General features: G+C 51.0%; 1 protein-coding gene across 1 annotated transcript in view; it reads right to left on the reverse strand.

Moving 5' to 3' along the window:
• Positions 1-24,089, reverse strand: part of LOC144111247 (adhesion G-protein coupled receptor D1-like) — a 204,423-nt gene extending 180,334 nt beyond the window's left edge. The window contains exon 1 of the mRNA XM_077644467.1: positions 24,013-24,089. Coding sequence (XP_077500593.1) covers positions 24,013-24,089 — 77 coding nt within the window. The remainder of the gene's footprint in view (positions 1-24,012) is intronic.
• Positions 24,090-24,805: the final 716 nt, after the last annotated feature.

Raw genomic sequence — 24,805 nt, forward strand, 5'->3', positions numbered from 1 at the left:
CCGCCCGGCCCCCCGGCGCGCTGCGTCAGCGTAGGATCTTCCGGAGAGAAGCGAGAGCTTCTTCCGGGCTTCAGGGAATGTGATATTTTCAGTTACTTTCAGTTGGATGATTTTTTTCTCGTTTTGAAATGTCTCACATGTCCGCGAGTACGCGGCGTGTGGCCCGTGGCAATTTGGACACTCTACTTGAGCGGCACTGCAGTTTTCTGTTGGGTGCTCATGGGCACCGGACTTCGCACATGTGAGTTTTCCCCGGCACGTTTTTGATCCATGTCCGTACTTTTGACAATTAAAACATCTTCTCGGGTTTGGAATGTATGGGCGGACTTTGCAGTGGATGAATTCTGCTTTGACAGCATCTGGTAGACAGGTACGTTCAAACGTTAACACGATGGGGGTTGTTACCACCTCTTCGTCGTTACGCCTTATGGTGATGCGACGAAGGGCAATGACATCTTGATCTCGGAAGCCTTCAAGGAGGTCTGAGTCTGTTTCACGGATTAGGTCGCGTTCGGATATAACACCTTGTACAGTGTTCAGGCTGCGGTGGGGAGAGATGGTCACCAAGAGGTGAGCAAACTGTTTTTGCTTGAGTAGAGTGTGCGAGTGGTCTTTCTGTGACACTTCGACAAGAAGGTCACCGGATGTGAGTTTTTTTGCATTGTAGTTTTTGCCTATAATTTTTTGCAGAGTCCTAGCAATGAGGAAAACAGATATGGCAGCAATTGGTTCATTGTCTACAAGCGAGTGGACAATCAGAAAGCGAGGAAAATGTTGAGAGTTGGGTTGAGTTCTGGCAGTGCTTTCATCGGTGCGGTTCCTTTTCAGGGACCGATCAGGTTTTTTAGAGGAAGAATTACTCATGCACTATGTATATAATGACGGTTCCTAAATGTCGCCTGTGGTTCACCGTCTTATTCACAGGAAGGTCCCGGAGCCCCCCGCCTGGTAAACAGACGGGGAGCCCTTCGGCCGGAGCTTGACCATGGCCCCGACCGCCACCGTTCATGGTTTCTACCCTTCACCTTAAAACCTATCGCCACGGTGCGGATGACAGCTTCGGTACGGGAACTAGGGTCCGTGATGGCGCCAAGCACCATCACCTTGAGGCTCAAGGTGCCCTTGAGGGCCTTCTTCCGAACTCTTTTCCCGCCCCGAGGTACTTGCAGACAATTTCAGGGAACGGCGGACTTTGTCGGCACTCGAAACGAGAACTGAGTCCGGGAAACCAGCTTCCCTACATCTGGCGGCCTGGGATAAGAGACTGGGCATCATTTTATGATAACAAGATTTCTTTACTGCCATGCCTAAGCATCCCGTAATGATACCACTTCTTACAAGCTTCGAATGAAAGGACCTGTAATTCAAAACAGGCTTTTCACTCCTAGGTGAATACTGCCAACAGACATGCTTGGGTTCGAAAGACAACTTTAAATCAAGAAATTGCAAGACTGTTTCCTGAGGGACTTCATGCATGAACCTCAGCCTCGATCCATTCCGTGCAAAAACATCAAGAACATTGGACACAATTTATGGACTCACGGACCCAGCCAGCATCAGGTAATCGTCCACATAACGAAAAATGCGTATACAACAACCGGCTAGATCAGTCTCAACATTCATATCAACCCGGCTTAGATAAATGTTGCTGTGATTGGGAGCTACCTTACCACCTATGCACACACCCGATTTTTGCATATAAAGTCAACCATCCGACTCAACAAACGTGTTACTCAGGTACTAGGATAACAGTTATAGAAAGGATCCTGTTGTGATTCCACACTCATTTTGGAACCCGCATTCATCGTTGTCCTCCGTAATACATTGCTAAACATACTGGATTAGTGCATAGTGTGGAAGAGAATAAAACAAATCAACCACATCTACGCTAAAACCATCACATTATGCTGGGCTCTCTCATTTCGGAGGAAATCAGCCGTTGCCTCAGAATTAGGTACGAGAAACGGATCCTTTACGCGAAGTGATGACAAATGTTTGAAACTAATGAGCGATACTGCTTAGACTTCCCCTTCGAACTAACGCATCTAGAAACGGCATCAATGCACTCTGACTCGCACATAGGTCGATCTGCAGCTGGGGATTTAGAAGAGACATCTCGTGCAAGCGCCAACCTTTCGACAGTCATCATACCCGATTATAGGCAAAACTTCGGTTCAAGACGTAAAGTTTGTGCATGCCTTGGATCCACGGCGATGTCTCCAAGTTCCAAAAGCTTCCCTCCCGCAAAAGAACGCCTCTTGGCTTTGGGAAGAGAAGGGCGGGCGAGATTCCGCAGTAAATCCGTAAGCTGGTCTGTGGTCCTACACAAATCACGAAAAACACACTGGTTATGGCGAGGTGTCCCGCTGGCGCATCTTGACCACAACACATCCTTGAAGAATCTTGCCTGGCGCGTCCATTCACTTCGAAGAATGTGCCCTCGTCTCCTACTTGGTCTGTGTGTGTTCTGCGCTGTTGAACCACCACTATGCATCACCAACTAGCACAATCTGCTGTTCTTCTGCTATTACCCTGACGGCTACTGCATAATCCTGGCCTGCAGTTTTCCAACGTGCCTTCTCTTCGCGATATTGTGGACACGGAGTCCGCGGGCCATGCGAGTCGTCCCAGCGGAGACCTTCACGCCGCCTTCGGAACACCGCGGAAGTCTGCGTGACCTCTGCTGCAAGACCTGCCTCAAAGACATGAAGACCTGGAGAAGGATCTGTAGCATGGACTTGATGGCGCGTGGGTCCATTTAAGGTAGAGGGGAAGTGGGGGCTAGTCCCGCAGTCCCCTTTTCGTTCGCTTTCCAGCGATGCATCGTGCAGCAGCAGCCTCGCCTCGAGGAGGGACGTATTCCCTGGTTAGTTACCTTAACTAACAGGAGAGAGCGCCAGCTTCGCAGCGCGAGAGCTGGCTTTCGAGCGCGCGGGAGAGAGAGCCTATTGGGATGGGATCGTCGGCGCGAGCGGACGTCTCGCGCGCGGCTCCGCTCTTCGCCAGTGGGGCCAGGAAGTGGCGGGGAGAAATGCTCCCCTATCTCGTCCTGTCCGGCCTCGTAATATCCCTTGCCCTTGCGTGGGCTCGTAACCTTGCTGGTGAGTTGGACGACCTCGATTCTTCAGCTTATTTTGTTGCTAGCTGGCGTTATTGTTGTGGTAGCAATAAATGTCTGCTTGTGTCAGTCAATGTGTTGTTCCTTTGTTCCCTCAAAGCAAGGCCCTTCTTGGTTGACGTGCGCTCGGTTGCGTACGCGATAACGGGGTGGGCGGGGCCTGGCGGTTTGGATCTGCGTCAACCACGATTAAGCGGGGAGAAAGTATTTATATCCTCATTTAAAAACCTCACAATTTCAATGAGAAAAAATTGGCCTTCTTAGAGATGCGAAGAAGTTGAAAGGTTCATTACGAGCAGTTTTTGTTCGGGCTAGTTGGCTCTTGCATGTCTTTCCTGGCTCCTCCTGTTTAAAATCTATGCAGCGCTTGCATTTTTATTCTCCTTCATTAGAAGTTTGAGTAATGTCATTATCTTGAAATCAAAAAAAGTACGAAAGCTAATCTGGTCTACCGCTCAGAACAGTTGAAAACCTGAGGATAAGGCGTACCAAAAATTTGCGAAGCTAGTTATCAATGTCGACACACATGTTTGGGAAGAAGAAAGGAACGAAGGACTCAAGCTCACCATATCGAATGAGGGTAAAGGTGATTCCGAAAGCCAGGATTGTGACAGCTGCTATGTTGCTTCATCATCGTGTCACGTAGCCGCTTGACGAGAGACACGAAATACAAATGACGAGTAGGTAAGGACAGACCGTTATGACTCGCTTCTTTCCACGCACAAAGCATCGGAAATAAGCCAGCCCACTTGGAAGTGCTCCTTCACTACCTGTACCCCCGCATTACGTTTTTGACAGGAGCGTGGCTAGATTCTGACATGCCTGCTGGACAGATTGTTCAACCCACCCACAGAATATTGCTATGCGATGCATTGGACAGACACGCGGAGGAGGAATCGCGATAGTACTTAAGCAGAGTATACCTACTGTAATGTCGCTGGGTATTCCTAACCATGAAAGTCTTGTATAAAATTGGTTTCTGTGGCAACGCTACATTATTGGGCGTAGTATGTCTGCCTCTTAACGCGGATGCCGCCTTTTTTGAATAGCTGTGCGATTAAGTGTAGCGCTTTCGGACTGACCGAGTGCAGTTTATTTTAGGCCACCATTTCAGCTGGCCTAATACTTACTGGCTTCGCATGAATACTATGGCTGGCATTTCTAGCCATTCTGTACTCCTTTTGGACATCGACCTTAGGTGTAATTTAACCCAGATTGTTCACAGATCAACCAGGACCATTACCTCTGTATACCACATTCTTCACCTAGCGCTCATCAGCTATGCCCTTGAGTGTAGTTCTGTTTTTCTTAAAGGTGTATCCTATCATAATCTCGTTTCCTTTGTTTTTTCGCTCTTCACTTATGTAGACAACAAAAAGCGTCCAATGTACTAAAAAATTTTCATAGAGATGATGACGTAAGATTTTTGTATTTTCTAGACAACCACCTTGACATTGTAGAAATTAACATCGTCATCATCAACCTGACTACACCCACTGCCGAGCAAAGGCCTCTCTCATGTCACTCCAATTAACCCTGTCCTTTGCCAGCTGCGCCCACCCTATGCCTGCAAGCTTCCTAATCTCATCCGCCCACCTAACTTTCTGCCACCCCCTGCTACGCTTGCCTTCTCATGGAATCCACTCCGTTACCCTGAAAGACAAGCGGTTATCCTACCTTCGCAGTACATGCCCACCCAAGCCCATTACTTCCTCTTGATTTCGACTAGGATGTCATCAACACGCGTTTGTTCCCTCACCCACTCTGCCCGCTTCCGGTCTCTTAACGTTTCAGCTAACATTTTCCTTTCTATGGCATTTTTGTTAGCCTCCACGTTTCTGCCCCGTAGGTGAGTACTGGTAATATACAGCTGTTGTAAACTTTTCTCTTGAGGGATATTGATAACCTGCTATTCATGATCTGAGAGAACCTGCCATATGCGTTCCATCCCATTCTTATCATTTTGGTTATTTCCCTCTCATGATCCGGATCAGCTGTCACTACCAGCTCTAATTATACGTATTCCTTTACCACTTCCAGCACCTCGTTGCCAATTGTGAACTGCTGTTTCCTTGCTAGACTGTTTAACATTACTTTGGTTTTCCGCATGTTAACTTTTAGACCCACCGTACTGCTCTGTCTAACTCATTGATCATGATTTGCAGTTCATCCCCTGAATGACTCAGCAAGGCAATGTCATCAGCGAATCGCAGATTATTTAGGTATTCTCCATTAACTTTTACCTCCAGCTGTTCGCAATTCAGGCCTCGGAATACCTCCTGTAAACATGCGGTAAACAGCATTGGCGAGATCATGTCTCCTTGCCTGACGCCCTTCCTTATTAGAATTTTATTGCTGACTTTATGGAGGACTATGGTAACTGTACAGTTCCCTATATATATCTTCCAGTATTTTGACATATGGCTCATCTACACCCTGATTCCGTAATGCCTGTATGACTGCTGAGTTTCTACACAGTCGAATGCTTTCTCATAATATATGAAAGCTTTATACAGGGGTTGGTTATATTCTGCGCATTTCTGTATCATCTGATTGATAGTGTGAATATGATCTATTGTGGAATATCCTTTATGAAAGACTGCCTGATCTTTTGGTTGATTAAAGTCTAAGGTTGCCTTGACTCTATTAGCGATTACCTTAGTAAATGTCTTGTAGGCAAAGTGCAGTCAGCTGATGGGTCTTTAAATTTTCAAGTCCTTGGCATCTCCTTTCTTAAGAATTAAGATGTTTGCATTCTTCCAAGCTTCTGCTATGGTCGAGGTTATAAGGCATTGCATATAAACGGTGGCTAGGTCTTCTAGCAGAATCTCCCCTCCGTCTTTCAACACATCTACTGTTATCTGATCCTCACCAGCTGCTTTTCCCCTTTGAATTACTCCTAAGGCTTTTTTTATTTCCCCTTTCGTTACGGGCGGGATGGCGCATTGCTGTGCCTACTGTCTGTATCATTAACTTTCTGATTACATTGGTTACTGTAGAGATTTGTGTAGAACTCTTCAGATACTTTAACTATCTTCTCCATATTGCTAATGACATTTCCCTTCTTGTCTTTTAGCGCATACAGCTGGTTTTTACCTAAGCCTAATTTCCTCTTCACCACATTTAGGCTACCTCCGTTCTTTGGAGCATGCTCGATTCTCTCCATATTAAACTTCCTTATGTCAGCTAACTTGCGCTTATTTTTTAACTTCGATAGCCCTGCTAGTTCTATTCTGTCTGTAGGGTTAGACGCCCTCATGATTTGACGTTTATTAATCAGATCTTTCTTCTCCTGACATAAATATACACTCGGCCAAAAGTATCGAGGAAAAGGAAACACGACATTTCGGGGCCTGTACGGGTCCCTTGATCACATAGAGCGCTGCATGGAACGACGGTGGCTTAAGCACGGTTAATATTGCGTAGTGTTCGATTGTAGATCTCTGGAAGATTTCCACGCGTCCTGTTAAGACACAATACCCTTTGTTGGGCGAGTTGGTGCTTACGATGATCCATAACAGCGCGACAGACAGGAGAGAAGAAAGAGGACAAAACACACAGCGCTGACTCACATCAAAAACGTGTATTGGCCGCCAACCACTATAAATACTGCCCTGGTGGCCGGGAAGAATAGGAGCACGCTTGACTTGCGTGACATTCAAAATCACCAGTACATCAGGCACATGTAAACAGGTAAGAGTCATACGTGGGAAATATCACCGCTACAGCGGGCACAAGTGTGCATTCACAATCAAGGTAACGGTTTTCCTTATCTGACAGTGCTACAGAGGGAGTACCGATACATTGGTCTGAGGTCCAAGCTATCAAGTGGGCTTCTATTATTTCCCTAGCTAACGAGTCGCAGTTCTTTTCTATCACAGAGAGTGGAATACAGGCTGTTGAGTCGTCATCGTATTCGTCGTCTTCGTCACCTTTGCAGTATCTGCAATGTTTTGCTACGTGGCCTGTGATGGCTACAAGAGAGACATTATATTCGTGCTCCTTCAATCTTTCGTTAACATATCTGCCAGTTTGGCCGATGTAACACTTGCCACATGACAGACGCAGAGAATAAACAACTCCTTCCTGGCAAGACACGAATTGTTTCGCGTGCCTTATCAAGCAGCTGCGCGGTTCTCTTTCCACTGCATTTACTTTTCTGACCACACTAGACAGTCGCTTAGGCGCCGAGAAGACCACTTCATTGCCAGCATGTTTCCCAATTCTTTTCAAGTTGTGCGAGATTTGGTGCAGATACGGTACCACGGCAATGCTTTTCTTTTCCTCTTGTCTCGCTTCACCTATCCTATCAAATCATAGCATTTTTTTGAAGCGATATTTATTGCCTCAGGGCATAAAAACTATGAAGTGAGAGATGAGTAAGATGATTATATAAATGAAAAAATGTGGGCTGAATTACGAAATCAAGAAGTGAACGATGATATGGCCCCTGTGTCCAGGCAATATAGCAATCCGGAGCTTTTTCTTCAGTCTTCCTGCAACGGAACCTAAAAAGTCTGCATGATACCCAGCCTTTGTCAGGCGGAAAAGTTGGTTGCATACCCTCTTCGGTTTGTGCCTGTCATCGCTGCTGCGTCGCGCATAGCAAGAACGCTCGGTTTTTGCATCCGCAAGAAAGTCCCCCTGCCCGAAGTCTTGGTTTTGTTGGGTGGCGTTCAGCCTTCTTCCGGCCACGGAAGAAGACTGTGCAAGTTGCTCAGAGCGGATTGGCAGCAACGGGCGCGAGTGTACAGGGAGCATCTCAAGCTTCGGATGCAGCTATCCGTGGGGCCGGTCCACTCAAGCAACCAACGCCATCAGCTGTCACGGTGTACCGACTGTACCACAGAGTTCCTTTGACAGCAAGCGCTTTCCGGCTTTGGTGCGCTGCTACCGAAGAAGGATGCACCTGCCGCACAACAGATCTACATCACTGAGAGCGTCCCGTTTCCTGGATACGTCAGGAAAGTCCTGAGCCTGGGGCCCAATTTTGCAGTGGAGACAAAGAGATCGAGACCTGAACTTCTGGCCATGTTGTGGCAAGTTGCTAAGCAGGCCGACAAAACTGAGGTGGACCGATGTATTTCTGAAGGTGTAGGCGTGTTAACAAGGTATAGGTCGTCGGGGAAGAAGCTACCTCTGCAGAGGACAATTAGTTGGTTGAAAGATGACTCAATCTCGCTCCTTCCTGTTGACAAGGACGGACGTTTCGTTGTTCTGAACAGGCGTGTGTATATGTCAAAAGCATCGGAAGCTGTTCTTGCTGTGTTTGACAAACGCAATGATGTCTCAATTGCCAAGGTCAGGAGCAAGGCAAAACTTGTCAATAAGCTGAAATTAAATACTCTGTCAAGAAAGATACACACCAGCTCTAACTCCTTGTTGGAATTGTTTTTCACAGCAAAAACCCATAAACCAGAGTGGCCGTTTCGCGTAATTGCCTCCGAAATTGGAACATGGCAGCAGCATGTAGCGAAATTCCTGCAGAAGAAACTGAATGTTTTGTCAATTGATCCTTTAAAAATAAATCGCTCCGACGACATGATCGCTTTCTTGAAATGCAACTACAATAAGAAGCTCCGTGGTTTTTCAGTCGATATAAAGGATCTGTACTGACCTTGCCTCAAGCAGAAATTCTGTCATCTGTAAATGACCTTATTGACCAGTATGGTGCTATAGCGTTTCAGAATGAGTGCGGAATTTCCACTGGCGGCTTCCTCGAATCGCTTTCACTCTATCTTGTCTCGACGTTTGCCGAATGGGAAGGCGAGGCTTTTATTCAAAAAGAGGAAATTTGTATTGGTTCGTGTTTAGCACCTTTTCTTAGCGATGTGTTCCTAGCTGCACGCGGCAGAATGTTGAAAGAGCGTTTTGACAGGTCCAGTGTTTGTCGCATTTTTATGTTTATGGACGACTACTTCGTGTTTTTATACTGTGAAAACCTCGATTGCGAGCAGCAATTGCATGACGTTGTTTCGGTATCCCTCGAGTGCCGTAATCCATTGATTTTAAACACGAAATACCAGTGAATGATTTTATTAGGTTTTAAGATCTTTCGCTTCATGCCACTTCATCTCATGTTTGCTTGGCTTTTGAGCCCCGTGGTTCAAAGCCAATCTTGCCTTTTTCATCGGCTCATTCTAAGCTGGTGAAGAGAGCCATCGTTTATTCTGTGCTTTACAACGGTGTTAATAAGAAATCTTGTGTGCACAGGCTGGAGCACAGCTTCTGCAGCCAACTTTCCCGCCTGACAAAAGCTGGGTATAATGCAGACATTTTAGATTCCGTTGCAGGAAAACTGAAGAAAAAGTTCAAATTTGATAGGATAGGTGAAGCGAGACAAGAGGAAAAGGAAAGGGTTGCCGTGGTACCGTATCGCACCAAATCTAGCACAACTTGAAAAGAATTGGGAAACAAGTTGGCGTTGAAGTGGTCTTTTCGGCGCCTAAGCGACTGTCTAGCCCGGTCAGAAAAGTAAATGCAGTGGAAAGAGAACCACGCAGCTGCTTGATGAGACACGCGAAACAATTCGTGCCTTGCCAGGAAGGAGTTGTTTATTTTCTGCCTCTGTCATGTGGCATGTGCTACACCGGTCAAACTGGCCGATGTGAACGAGATTGAAGGAGCACGAATATAATGTCTCTCGTGTCACCATCACAGGCCACGAAGCAAAACGCTGCAGACATTGCAAAGATGACGAAGACGAGGAAAACGATGACGTCTCAACAGCCTGTATTCCACTCAACAATAAATGCTCTGTTATAGCAAAGAACCGCGACTCGCTAGCTAGGATAATAATAGAAGCCCACCTGATAGCTAGGACCTCAGACCTATGTATCAGTACTCCCTCTGTAGCACTGTCAGATAAGGAAAACCGTTACCTTGATTGTGAATGCTAACTTGTGAATGCAAACTTGTGCCTGCTGTAGCGGTGATATTTCCCACGTATGACTCTTACCTGTTGACACGTGCCTGATGTACTGGTGATTTTGAATGTCACGCAAGTCAAGCGTGCTTGTATGCTTCCCGGCAACCAAGGCAGTATTTATACTGGCTGGCGGCCCATAAACGTTTTAGGTGTGAGTCAGCGCTGTGTGTTGTGCCCTCTTATCTCTCTCTCGTCTGTCGCGCTGTTATGGATCATCCTGTTAAGCGCATGCTTCGTGCTATGTATATGAAAAGATTCTAAATGAAGGCGCGATGATAAGTTTTGCTCTCTGACAATGACTGATGCAGCGTCCCAATCGATGGCGCGTCCCGTTGATACGCTGTGTTCCGCCAAAGCATTAGATGTGCATTAGATTAGACCTGTTGAAATGGGAGGCGCGGGGGATCGATAGGCTGCAGGAGCCCGGATGGTTTAGTCGGCGGCGTCTTCCGGCGCTGACACTCAAGACAGGTTCGCACATAGCGGTGAACAACCGCAACAAGCCTGGGCCAGTATTACTTGTGGCGTATGCGCGCTAACGTGCGGGAAATCCCGAGGTGGCCCGAAGGAAGGTCGTCGTGGCACGCACGCAGAACTACGTCACGAAGCGTTGTTGGCACTGCGAACAGATAGGCAGTGCCCGTTGGACCGTAGTTGTTTTTGTAGAGGACACCATCGCGTAAGCAAAACGATAACAGTACGCGCTTGAAGAGTCGAGGTGGAGGTGGAGCGGTTCCTTCGAGCTACTCGATGAGGGGCTGCACTTCGGAGCCGTAGCTCCGTTGGCGGGCAAGGGTGGATGCGGTGACAGCACCTAGAAAAGCGGAATCGTCGTCGGACTCGGCCGTAGGGCAGGGAATAGGAGCGCGGGAGAGACTCAGCATCACTGTGTTTCTGTCCGGACTTGTGCACGATGGTGACATCAAATTCTTGTAAGCGAAGGCTCCATCGAGCAAGCCGCCCCGAGGGATCCTTAAGGTTCGCCAGCCAACACTGTGAATAATGATCGCTCAGACCCGAAACGCGTGGCCATACAAGTACGGTCGAAATTTCGTAACTGCCCAGAGCACAGCCAGACATTCGTTGTCCGTGGTGGAATAATTGACTTCGGAACGGGATAAAGTGCGACTGGCGTAAGCAATCACGCGTCCTTGACCATCCTGCCGCTGAACAAGGAACGCACTGAGACCAACGTTACTGGAATCAGTGTGCAGTTCCGTGTCGGCCCCTTCGTCGAAGTGGCCAAGCACAGGCGCACAGTGGAGAAGGGACTTGAGTTCCGTGAAGGCTCTTTCCTGGTCCTGGCTCTAGAAGAAGGGTTCAGCGTCTTTCGTCAGGCGGGACAGAGGCTCTGCTAGCTTGGAGAAATTGTGAACAAAGCGGCGATAGTACGCGCAGAGGCCCAAGAAGCGACGCAGGCTCCGTTTGTATGTTGGTTTGGGAAGGCAGCTACGGTGGCCGTCTTTTCGGGGTCTGGACTAATACCTCGAGCGCTGAAAATGTGACCAATAAACTTTACCTCATGAAACGCAAAGTGACATTTTTTCTGGCTTGAGAGAGAGAGACCAGCGAAACTTATGGCCTCGAAAACAGCACGATAACGTTTCAGGTGCTCATCGAACGTGTCAGAGATCACGACATCGTCGAGATATACGAGGCACGACTGCCACTTCAGGCGAGACAGCACGGTGTCCATCATTCGTTGGAATGTGGCAGGGGCCGAGCACAAGCCAAAAGGGAGCACCTTAAACTCGTACAAACCGTCAGGAGTAATAAAGGCGGTCTTCTCTTCGTCGCGTTCGTCAACCTCTAATTGCCAATACCCACTGCGGAGGCCAAGGGACGAAAAGTAGGTGGCATGACGCAGGCGGTCTAGGGAGTCATCAATGCTTGGAAGAGGGTACACATGCTTTTTCGTGACGTTATTGAAGCGTCTGTAATCCGCGCAGAACCTGAGGGTGCCATCTTCGTGACGAGGGCAACAGGCGATGCCCAGGGGCTCGTGGACGGTTGTATAACGTCGTCCTGGAGGATTTGTGTAACTTGGCGGCGGATGGCGACACGTTGTTTTGAAGGCACCTGATAAGGGCGCTTGCATAGTGGTCTTTGGTCTTCAGCAACGATCATTCAGTGCTTTGTAAGTGGCGTATGTCGCACCTTGGAAGTTATAATGCAAAGCAGTCGCGGAAGGAATAGATGAGGTTTTCACGCTGCGTTTCTGACTGGCCAAGAGGAGCGGATTTACGTCGGTCGGAATGGCTGTAGCCGTTGCATCGTCGAGGTCTGACGTGGTGGACAAAGAGCACTGCCTGGTACACTCTCTAATCTCTTCAAAACAAGCGACGACCTCTGCCTTCGTTAAAAACTGCGGTTCACAGGTAAAGTTGGTGACTAAGATGTCGGTGTGACCGTTGGCAAGCTCTACGAGGCCTCGAGCTACTCAAACTTGCTGAGCGAGGAGCAGCGACATGTTCGCTTCAGCGATGCCAAGAGTGCCAGTGCTGTCATTACACTCGACTGTGACGAACTTGCTGGCTCGCGGAGGGATTGTTATGTGGTCGTCACATACGCGCAACGTTACTCTGCTGGGATCGGGGTTGGGTGTCAACGGCTCGCTGGGCGGAAAAAGATATCATGAGCTCCCGAAGGTCAACGACCGCACCATACTCTTGAAGGAAATCTATGCGCAGAATGAGATCTTTTGAAGAGTCACGTAATACGGCAAAGGAACCAGCGAAAGTAAGACCGTTTATCTGGAGTCGACAGGTTCAGACGCCGATCGGCGTCACTACATGGCCACCGGCGGTGCGGATCACGGGTCTACACCAAGCGTCAGAACCTTGCGGAGAGTCGTGGCGTTAAGAGCCTGCTCATCACAGAAAAATCAGCGCCGGTATCGACGATTGCGGTTACTTCATAACTGTCGGCAGTTGCTAGAATTTTAGTAGAAACTAATCGTTCGCAGCACGTCGGTGAGGTCGTCGGATAGGTTGGTCGCCGCTCGGGCCGTCGCGTCGAATCGTCGGGTGGAGGCTTTTGACTCTGTGCAGTGGCGGCGGCCCTACCCCCGGAGGACGCTGTCTTCAGTTTTCCCGGCGAGGGGACGTGCCTGGGAACTGACCAGAGGATGAGGGCCGACTGGGCGAAGCAAAGCGCCTCGGGGACAGCGATCACGATTGGCGCCGGTGCGAGGTCGGGGGCAGCACCTCAGTGGCCAGGTACTCCTCCATGTCTTGCGGTCCTGCGGTCATAGCGCGGTCGGGGTGCGTCCAGTGGGAATCCTCTCAAACCCATCCGCCGGTACGAACAATTCCACAGAATATGGCCGGGCTCCCCAGAGTGGTAGCTGAGGGAGCGATTTTTGGTGTTCTCCATACGTGCGCTTTGCTGAAAGGAGGGCACAGGTCCTGCTGCTGCTCGACGGGACGCAGGTAACGATGGGGTGCTCGTTGTCCGGCAACGGGGCGAAACGCTTGCGGCGCTGGGGCACGTCGGCGCAGGGCATCGCTGTAGGACATCTCGTGCGGCTCCGATAGTGGCGCTGGTGGTGGCTGCACCGCTCGCCGGATTTCGTCCAGAGGTAATCGCCTGTAGAACTTTAGCAGATATTGCCAGGTGGTGCTGAAGCAAAAAGACGTTGACGTTCCTGGCGCGCGGATTGAAGGACGTTGAAGTTCGCCGTTTCTCCCACCGAAGGACGTGCGGCAGAGCCCTCTCTTGCCGGATCCCTGTCTTGTCGCCAACACCGTGAAAATCTGGTGGAGGTGGAATTGATCTCATGTCCCGACCCCAACGGTTAGCCGGCGCTCCAGTCCTATACCCGTCAAGGCGCCCGTCCACCGTGCTCGCCGCTGGATTCGAGGCTTACCAGCCGAGACTGACCATCGGGTATGTCCTCGGACCAACGTGGCACCGCCTCAATGCCTGCCGCGACCACCCCAATGCCTGGGGCGGCCACTCCCTACTTCAGGCTCCAGAACCCCCGCATCCCGAAGTCCTTCCACGGTGACATCTTTGAGGACGTGGAAGACTGGTTGCAGCACTACGAGAGAGTTGCCGCATTCAACCAGTGGGATGACGCCGCCATCCTCAGAAACGTCTACTTCAGTCTAGACGACGGCGCTCGGACCTGGTTTGAAAACCGTGAAGATCAGTTGTCCTCTTGGAGTGAGTTCCGGCGTCGTCTCCTAGAAACATACGGCAGCTCGGATCGTCGCGAACGGGCAGAACCCGCACTGCTATCTCGCGTTCAGCTTGCAAATGAAAACGTTGCAGCGTATGTAGAGGACATGACGCGCCTCTTCAGGCGCGTGGACCCTGCAATGCCCGAGTACAAAAGGTACGCCATCTCATGCGTGGCGTTATAGAGCAACTTTTTGCTGGCCTTTTCCGCAGCCCCCCGAAGACTGTCGCCGAGTTTCTCACTGAGTCTTCCACGACTGAAAGGGTTCTTCAGCAAAGAGCGTCCGCGTGCGATCGACCCGTGTCCGCCGCCTCCGTTTCCGGCGAGTTACCATTCCACGGCACCGACGCCTCCTTGCTACGCGATCTCATACGTTCTATTGCGCGACGAACTCCGCGAGCTGTACGGGGCCCCTCCCACAGCTCCAAGCTCCATAGCGATCTTTCTCCGCGAGGAGGTGCAGCACGCGCTCCGGCCATCCTTTCTTGCCGATTAGGCTCGTCCATCCCCTCCTCCTGTCTCACCTGACCGTCGTCTCACCTACGCCGAAGCCCTGCGATGCCCTGCTCCGGCTTCGGCGTCCTTCGTTCCGGCTCCTGCTGAAGTGCCGGGGCCGCCTGCACCCGTGCTGCAGTACGCGGAAGCTCCCCGACCATCCGCGCGCAAAGCCGACATGTGGCGCACATCCGACCGACGCCCCCTATGCTTTCACTGCGGCGAACCAGGTCACCTGCATCGTCACTGCCCCTACCGCCGTCTGGGCCTCGAAGGCTTTCCCGCCGATTCTCCTCGACCGCGCTATGGCGAACGACCCCGGGCCATCGCGGATGAGCGTGCGACCTCCCATCGACGCGCACACGACATGCCGACGCCTTGATGGTTCCAAAGTCCGCGGTCACTGTTCACTCCGACAAAGCGACGCTTCCTCGACACAACGATGCTTCGAAGGTCTCAAGGTCCACAGTACCCGCTAGCTTCGACACATCGACGCTGGCATATGACGGCGCCTCGACGATTACGATGCCTGCGCTCTCTGGTCCCTCCGATGCACTGACGCCATAAAAAAGCACACACCACACTGACGAACTCTCGGTGCCAAAGCCTGCAGACAACGACGCCTGTGCCCGATCATTCTCTCCGGAGCCTCCAACTCGCGAGCGGCTTTCCTTAGACATACCTGTGATACTGGATGGTCCCCACGTTCGAGCGTTATTAGATACTGGTGCCGATTATTCAATTCTAAGCAGCCAGCTCGCCACCATTCTCAAAAAGGTTCTCACGCCATGGTCTAGCACACACGTTCGCACTGCGGGCGGTCATCTGATTGCATCTCTCGGAATGCGCACCGCCCGAGCTCAAATCCAGGGGCCCACATTTGTTTGATGTCTTGTTCTGAATAACTGTTCACGCGACCTCATCTTAGGTGTCGATTTTCTGCGTGAATATGGGGCTCTTATTGACCTATGCGATAACAAGGTCACGTTTTCAACTGAGAATGTTGTCGCCCTCAGCAATGCACCGCGACCAAGCCAGACGCTTCGAGTTTCTACGGACACTGTCACCCTGCCGCCTCGAACCAGCGCCTTCATTACGGTTGAGTGCGAATCATTTCAGGACGGTGACGCCATCGCCGAAACCAACCTTTCATTACTGCTGACGCAAGGCATGTGCGTGGCCCGCAGTCTGATCCATCTTAATAGTGACCACTCACAGGTACTTGCTACCAATTTTACGCACGAGCATCGGCATCTTTTTCGCGGCACTTCCGTAGCCTTTGTCGAACGCATCTCCGCTGTTTCCGAGTGCTTCTCCTCAGAACCCGTGCAGCCTCCTTTCTCCCTCGAGAGCCTCGATGTCAACTCAGCGCTGTCAACCAGCCAACGGGAGCAGCTGTGTGCACTATTGCTCGAATTCAGAGAGTTTTTCGCCTCCTCTACGAAAGTGCGTCAGGCTACCATAGCCAAGCACCACATCGTGACGTACGATGGCGTACACCCAATCCGTCAAAACCCCTATCGCGTATCGTCTACAGAGCGCGAAGTCATGAAGTCCCAAGTTAAGGATTTGCTCGAATATGACGTTATCCAGCCTTCCAAAAGCCCATGTTCCTCGCCAGTCGTCCTCGTTAAAAAGAAAGACGGCACTCTGCGCTTTTGCGTCGACTACCGGAAGCTGAGCGCAGACACGAATAAGGACGTTTACCCATTGCCACGTATTGACGACTCTCGATCGACTGCCTTCAGCGCGCTCGGTATTTTTCGTCCATCGACCTTTGTCACTCAGACGGCTTGATGAATTTAAAGTTCTACCTTTCAGTCTTTCTTCTGCGACTGCCACTTTACAGCGGATGATGGACACTGTCCTTGCCGGTCTTAAATGGCAATGTTGCCTAGTCTATCTCGACGACGTGGTGGTTTTCGCCCACTCGTTTAGTCAACATCTTGAACGCCTGCGGATGGTCCTCGAAACCCTTCGTTCAGCTAACCTCACATTGAAGCCCCAGAAATGCCATTTCGGTTACCAGGAGCTGAAATTTTTCAGCCATGTCGTCAGCGCCGCCAAGGTGAACCCCGATCCCGACAAGCTTGCAGCAGTTGCGGAATTTCCACCCCCACGTGACAAGAAAGCTCTTCGGCGTTTTCTAGGGATCTGCAGTTACTATAGGCGTTTTATCGAAAATTTCGCTCACCTCGCAGAACCGCTGACTCGCCTCACCCGCGACGCCACACCTTTTGTTTGGTCCCACGAGCAAGACGTGGCATTCGCCAAGCTCCGCCTGCGTCTTCAAACGCCGCCCGTTCTTGGCCGTTTTGATGAGCGGGGTGACACTGAAATTCACACCGACGACAGCAACATCGGCCTCGGCGCGGTTCTCGTGCAACGCGAAGATGGCGTTGAACGAGTCATCGCTTATGCAAGCCGCGCTCTGTCGCGTGCAGAGATTAACTATTCCACGACAGAAAAAGAATGCCTCACTATTATTTGGGCCGCTGCGAAATTTCGCCCCTATCTTTATGGTCGCCCTTTCAAAGTGGTCACTGACCACCGCTCCTTGTGTTGGTTGGCCAACCTGCATGACCCGTCTCGACGCCTGGCGCGATGGAGCATACGCCTGCAGGAGTTTGACCTCACCATTGTCTATAAGTCCGGACATAAGCATCAAGACGCCGACACCCTCTCTCGTGCGCCTGTCGAACTCGCTACACCCGACATGGAAGACGACATCAGTTTCCTTGGGGCGATCCATTCTTCTGATTTGTCAACTCAGCAGCGCGCCGATCGAGTGTTACGACCCCTCATTGATTATCTGGAAGGTCAGCCGGCCATCGTTCCTAGATCTATTTATCAGCACCTGTCGTCGTTTTCCCTGCAACGAGGCGTGCTCTCTAAGAAGAACCCCGGTTCCAGTTCGCGAGCGTACCTCCTCGGCGTGCCGACAACACTTCAAGAGGAAATACTTTCTGCGTGCCACGACGAGCCAACCTCTGGCCATTTGGGATACTCTAGCACGCTTTCCAGAATACGCCAGCTGGTCTACTGGCCCAAACTTGCCACTGTTGTTAAACACTATGTGCAGAGCTGTCGGCAATGTCAGCTCCGTAAGGCCCCGGCCGCCAAGCCTCCGGGGCTCCTCTAACCTATTGCATAATCACGTTCCCCTTTCGATCAGGTCGGCATGGATCTTCTCGGCCCTTTCACTTTGTCATCGGGTGGCAACCGGTACATCATCATTGCCACAGACTACCTCACTCGATACGCCGAGGCCAAAGCCTTACCTCGTGGCACAGCGTCTGAGGTTGCGGATTTCTTCATGAATCAGATCGTACTTCGGCACGGCGCCCCGACCGACGTGATTACCGACCGAGGGACCTCATTTACTTCGCAGATGATGGCCGAATTTTTCAGCTAAGCGGTACGACCCCCCGTAGAACTACTGCTTACCACCCGCAGGCAAATGGTCTGACAGAGCGGCTTGATAAGACCATGGCGGACATGCTGGCAATGTACGTCGATGTGCAACGCAGGACTTGGGACATGATCATGCCGTACGTGACATTCGCCTATAACACGGCAGTTCAAGAGACGACCACTTTCACACCGTTCCGCCTCCTCTACGGCAGGGAGGTTCAGACGATGCTCGACGCAATGCTCCCTTGCGCAACTGATGACCAACTTTCTGCTGACGCTGAAGAGTTTACCCACGAAGCCGAGCAGGCTCGTCAGCTACCACGTCTTCACATCACACAGCAACAAGATAAAGACTCACGCCGATACAACCTCCGGCACAGACAAGTCTTCTACAATCCCGGCGACCAGGTTTGGGTATGGATACCTGTGCGACGGCGAGGCTTGTCCGAAAAAATCATTTGCCGCTATTTCGGTCCTTATAAAGTCTTGCGGCCCGTCAGTGACGTTAATTGCGAAGTGCTACCGGACGCGACACTTTCACAGCAGAGAAGCCGTCGACTACCCCGTCCAGAGATCGTCCATGTTCTACGCATGAAGCCGTATTTTGCACGGTGACCCCCCTGATATTTCGAGCCTTTCTTGTGTGCTTGCATGTGCTTGTGTTCGCGCGCTCCTCTGCGCGCGTTTTTTAAAGAGGGGAGGAATGCCAGGTGGCGCTGAAGCAAAAATACGTTGACGTTGCTGGCGCGCGGATTGAAGGACAATGAAGGTCGCCGTTTCTCCCACCGAAGGACGTGCTGCCGAGCCCTCTCTTGCCGGGCCCCTGTCTTGTCACCAACACCGTAACAATATGCTTGCTGGCGGAGCATCCAAGTGGAGTTGTCGCCGTTCTTCGCGAGCAATGCTCCGCACAAGCTCTCGCAACGCCTCATCCCCGGCGGCTGGCAAGGACGTGCAGTAGTAAGCGGCCGCTACATTTGCCTGACAGCCATATTGGGCACTCCGTTCCTGCAATGAACGTTCCATGCTGGTAGCTTCCTTGGCGAAGGCGGTGACGGTTCTCGGAGGGTCGCGCATGAGGCCAGCAAACACCTGCTTCTTTACCCCACGCATAAGGTCCCGCACCTTTGTAGCTTCGGGCATGGCCGGGTCTGCCCTATTGAAGAGGCGGGTCATGTCCTCAATAAACATGGCCACACTCTCGTTGGACTGCTGTGACCTGGATCGAAGGGCAATTTCAGCATTTTCCTTTCGCTCGCTCGAGCTGAATCTGGCGAGCAACTCTCGGCGAAAAGCTGCCCAGTTGGAAAAGGACGCCTCGTGGCGCTCGAACCACGTTTTCGCCGAGTCTTGCAGCGCGAAATACACATTCATCAGCTTCCGCTCGTCGTCCCATTGGTTGAATGCAGCAACACGGTCAAAACTGGTCAACCAATCTTCAACATCCTCGAACCGGACGCCATGGAAGGATTGTGGCGACCGAGGTGCGGGAAGGACGAACGGCGGAGCACTGCCGGAGTACTGACCTTTCTGACTGCGAGTGGTGGAAGTCATAGCTCGCACAGGCCTCGTCAGTGGCTCAAACTCGGGTTGCAGGCCTCGCAGGCGACGGCTCGCTTTGTGGACAGGTGTGGCATCCGCGCGTCGGGGAGAAGCGTCAAGGATATTGTCGGGGCCAGCGTACATGGGATGGTTCCCACCACGGCTCCACCAAATATCACCGACAAATGTAGCAGGACGCGGGGAGCACAGCGAGGCTTGGGGCGAGGCTTGCCGAATAGCCGCGCTCATTCGAGACAAGGAAGTCATTCGGCCACGCTTTGAGAGACAGGTTCGGCTACCAGGTGGCGCCGGCAGAATGTCAGCAGTGTGGCAGTATGATCTATTGTGGAATATCCCTTGTGGATGCCTGCCTGATCACTTGGTTGAATAAAGTCTAAGGTTGCCCTGACTCTATTAGCGATTACCTTAGTAAATACCTTGTGGGCAACGGACAGTAAAGTTATCGGTCTGTAATTATTGAAGTCCTTGGCGCCTTCTTTATCATGAATTAAGATAATGTTTGCGCTCTTCTGAGCTTCTCGTACGGTCGGGGTCATAAGGCATTGCGTATACAGGCATAATGTCGCACGTGATGTTCCACATGTTTCGCACAACCTGAAGAGAATTGGAAAGCATGTGGGGGTTGACGTTGTGTTTTCGGCTCCTGTCTGACTGTCCAGCATGGTGAAGAAAGTTAATTCGGGCCTGTGCACTGCCCGCGTCACTCTTGCCGATCGTCACATCCCAGTTTTGTTCACCGTCCTCGAACACTGCCCTCACAATGTGATCCTTGGTCTAGACTTTCTAACCGCTCACTCTGCCCTTATCGACTGCTCCAGCGGCCTTCTACGATTGGACCTGCCTCTTAGCTCAGCCGACACACCCTCAAGCTCCACGCCCCGCCTTCGCTCCACCGAGTACGCTCGCCTGCCCCCCGACTCTGCCGTTTATCTGCCTATGTCCCCATTTCCTGCGGTTCCTGATGGGGATTATCTTGCCTGTCCACTCGCCGATGTCGTTCTCTCTCGCAATGTTGTTCTTCCGCACCTCATCGTGACCGTCACCAAGAATAGCACCTCCCTTCCTGTCCTCAACTTCAGCTTGTCACCACAAGTTCTTCCTGCAGGCATATCGCTCGCTACTTTGTCTTCTCTCACCGACTGTACCGTCACTGCTCTCTCACCTGGACCGCCTTCTACTGTCTCTCAAGCGGCCGACATCCCGGCCAACGTTCCGCAATCCATTTCTGCGATGATTGCTTCTGACCTGAGCCCCGAGCATGCACAGGATCTTCACAACCTTTTGGTGTCCTACTCCGACATTTTTGACTTCGCTTCTGCTCCCCTGGGTCAAACATCGGTAGTGACTCACCGCATTGACACCGGCGATGCCAAACCTATACACCGGAGGCCTTATCGTGTGTCGCTACCAGAGCGCCAGATCATCCAGCGGGAGGTGGACAAGATGTTGGCCAACGATATCATAGAGCCTTCAAACAGCCCTTGGGCATCTCCTGTCGTGCTCGTGAAAAAGAAAGACCAAACTTGGCGGTTTTGCGTCGACTATCGTCATCTCAACAAGGTCACGAAGAAAGACGTCTATCCCCTTCCGCGCATAGATGATGCCCTGGACTGTTTACATGGCGCCCGCTACTTTTCTTCCATCGACCTTCGTAGCGGGTATTGGCAAATCTCTGTTGACGCAAGAGACCGCGAGAAAACAACTTTCGTCACCCCTGATGGCCTTTACCATTTTAAGGTCATGCCCTTCGGCCTTGGTAACGCCCCTGCCACATTTGAACGGATGATGGACTCGTTACTCCGGGGCTTCAAGTGGACGACCTGCCTTTGTTGCTTAGATGATGTAATTGTTTTCTCGCCCTCTTTTGAAACCCACCTGCTTCGCCTTTCGTCCATCTTGGCACTTTTCCGCCGCGCAGGTCTTCAACTCAACTAAAAAAATGTACTTTCGGCCGCCGCGAACTCAAAGTCCTCGGCCATTTGGTGAATGCGAGTGGCATACAACCTGACCCTGATAAAGTTCGTGCCGTCAGTGCTTTTCCCTGTCCCCGCTCGCCCAGTGATGTCCGCAGCTTCATCGGTCTCTGTTCCTACTTTCGCCGGTTCGTCCCGAACTTCGCAGCCGTCGCTCGCCCTCTCACCAATCTGTTGCAGAAAGGCGTTCCTTTTTCCTGGGGCCCAGAGCAGGCTACTGCATTCTCCAGCCTTATCGCCGTCCTCACCAACCCTCCTGTATTGGCCCATTTCAACCCGTCTGCCCCGACTGAACTTCGCACCGATGCCAGTGGTCACGGAATTGGCGCCATCCTTGCTCAGCGACAACGCGGCCAGAACTGCGTGATTGCGTACGCCAGCCGTCTTCTTTCTTCCGCCGAGAAGAATTACTCCATCACAGAACGCGAGAGCCTGGCTCTTGTTTGGGCCATTGGAAAATTCCGCACATACTTGTTCGGCCGCCCATTCACTGTTATAACCGACCACCACGCCCTGTGTTGGCTCTCATCTCTCAAGGACCCTACTGGCCGTCTTGGCCGGTGGGCATTGCGATTGCAAGAATACACCTTTTCCGTGGTTCACAAGTCCGGTCGCCTCCATCAAGATGCAGACTGCCTGTCCCGCTATCCCGTCGATCCTCCTTCTACAGACTGTGAGTCGGATGCCTGTGTCCTCTCCATCTCCGACCTCTCCCACATTGCCGACGAACAGCGCTTGGATCCCACCCTCACCTCTCTCATCGACCGCCTCAGCAGGCGGCTGCTTGAAAAGGTATGCAAAAAAAATTTGTCCCCTGCCAGGAGGGAGTCATCTACTCTTTGCTGGTATCACGTGGGAAGCAACACATCGGCGAAACTGGCCGATTAAAACGAAAGATTAAAAGAGCATGATTATAATGTCACACGTGCCCACATCATAGGCCACGTAGCGAAACACAGCAGAAACTGTAAAACCGATGATGATGAAGGTGATATCAATGCCTGCGAGCCATTGTACAATGAGTGGTTTGTGACAGGTAGAAACCGCGACTCACTGGCAAGGGAAATTATAGAAGCACACATGACAGCAGGACTCCAGGAAGAATGTACATTAGCGCACCCTCTGTATCGCTGTCAGAAAGAGAAAAACGTTAACTCGACTGCGAATGTTGACACGGGTGTGTTTTATGTTGAAATCTTTTTTACACGTGTTTTTCCGCAGCACGACATGTGTGCATTACTTTCCATTCCTGGCCGCCAGTTGGGTACTTATTCCGGCTCTTCCAGCTAATAAATATTTCAACTAAGAGTAAGCGCTGTGTTGTGTCCCTGCATGTGTCCTTCTTCTATGTCCCATTCATGGAATGTACCAAAAGTTGCTGGAATTCAGTCATGACGTTTTTCCGTGTTAGAACAGTGGAAATCAAGCTTACTGTATTTTTTATATAAAAAGCGTTTGAATGCGTACCACATACTCCATTAATGCCTGCGCTAACCTTCCTTGACATACACCTCTGCGGTGATTAGATGGGTACAAGACTACCTTTCTGGTAAATTTCAGTGCGTACTAACCTATGGTGCTACATCCCATTCCGCAGGTGTTACATCCGGTGCACCTCAGGGGTTTGTTTTGGGCCCTCTCTTATTTTTATTTTATAAACTTGTTTCCTGCAAATTCGATGGAGGCGAAATTCTGGAGGCCCGTGTACTGTGCGATGTCAGTGCATGTTAAAGAACCGCAGGTGGTCGAAATTTCCGGAGCCATTCACTACGGCCATTCACCACTGAGCTACCGTGGCTCTCAAAGTGGCGTCCAGATAATACTGTCGGATCTTTCTGAGCGTGCACCCAACGAAGAAAACTGCGCGAAAAAGCGGTATCCTACATGTAAGACGACAGCCATACACGAGTAAGTCGATATGGTCCTTACTTCCAGCACAAGAGGTTTTCAAGTATAGTGTGCTGACACGATATCATTATTCAAATGGTTTTAAAGGATTAGTAACAAAAAAGGTCCGGCATTTCGAAAAGCATGATCATATGTTAAACCGCTAGTTTTTAGAAGCTACCGAAAGAGAAGCAGAAATTATTATGTACCTGAAATTTTTAATTAACTTCGTGAAACTCTATGGGACATAAAATTAGGATTTAAAATAATACAGGATATAAGAGAATGGGGATAAACTTTACTGCATAATGTAATGCTTTTTTTCGTTAGCTTAGTGTTTTCTGTACAATTTAGCAGGAAGAAACATTGATTTGATACATAAGCAGCGCTGCAACCGATGTAGCGTGCCTACGCAGCCTAGCATGGTGAGCCACGGCGGGTGTTCACGCACCTGGAGGTGAGGAAGACGATGAGCGTGAGTCCCGTGAGCAGCAGCAGGACACAGCAGGCCATGATGCGGAGAAGCATCACCGACTGGTCTGTCCCGCTGGGCTCCTCCGGCGGCGCGGCGGACTGCGACGTGAAGAGAGCAGCGCGTGCAGCCGACAGGCAGGAACACAGCGCCCGCATTCGCAACTAGGCAAAAAGGTCTGGCAACACACACAAACAAAGGTCGCTGCCCGAGCCGGGTCCGCGGTGGCACTTTCCCTTCGATTTATGGGCTGAAATGTGGAATCGCGGTGATTTCCCGAAATCGAGTGGATCATTGCGGCCTCAGTCCGATCGAAATGTAGGAGGGCGCCGATAATCGCACCGAACTCTTCGCCCTGTGCGCGTCCAGATTGCAGTGTTGTAGTAGCAGTGGTTTATTAGAATAATAATAAAAAAAGAATGAAAACATTTTGGTAGCCCCGGCATCTGCAATCGCTACCGGAAGCACCGGATTGCAGGCAGAATGGAGAAATGAAATGAAAGAGGTGAGGGGAGGGCATGCAGAAAGGATGGGGAGAGAGAAACTTCATACAAGTGTTTCATTTACACAATAATACATATATACAGGTTGCAGGCGTCTATGAAAGAAGACAAACGACACGCGCACAACACGTTGTACAGTGCAGCTGGAGTGGGCCGTCGGGCTGATGATCGTCCAGGGTAGCACAAGAGGAGCGTTCGGCCACTGCGCCTAACTGCCTGGCAGAGAACAGACGCGACGTCGAGCCCGTCTGTTCGAGGAATGCACAGGG

This window comes from Amblyomma americanum, chromosome 11 (assembly GCF_052857255.1).
Source record: "Amblyomma americanum isolate KBUSLIRL-KWMA chromosome 11, ASM5285725v1, whole genome shotgun sequence".
Classification (NCBI taxonomy): Eukaryota; Metazoa; Arthropoda; class Arachnida; order Ixodida; family Ixodidae; genus Amblyomma; species Amblyomma americanum.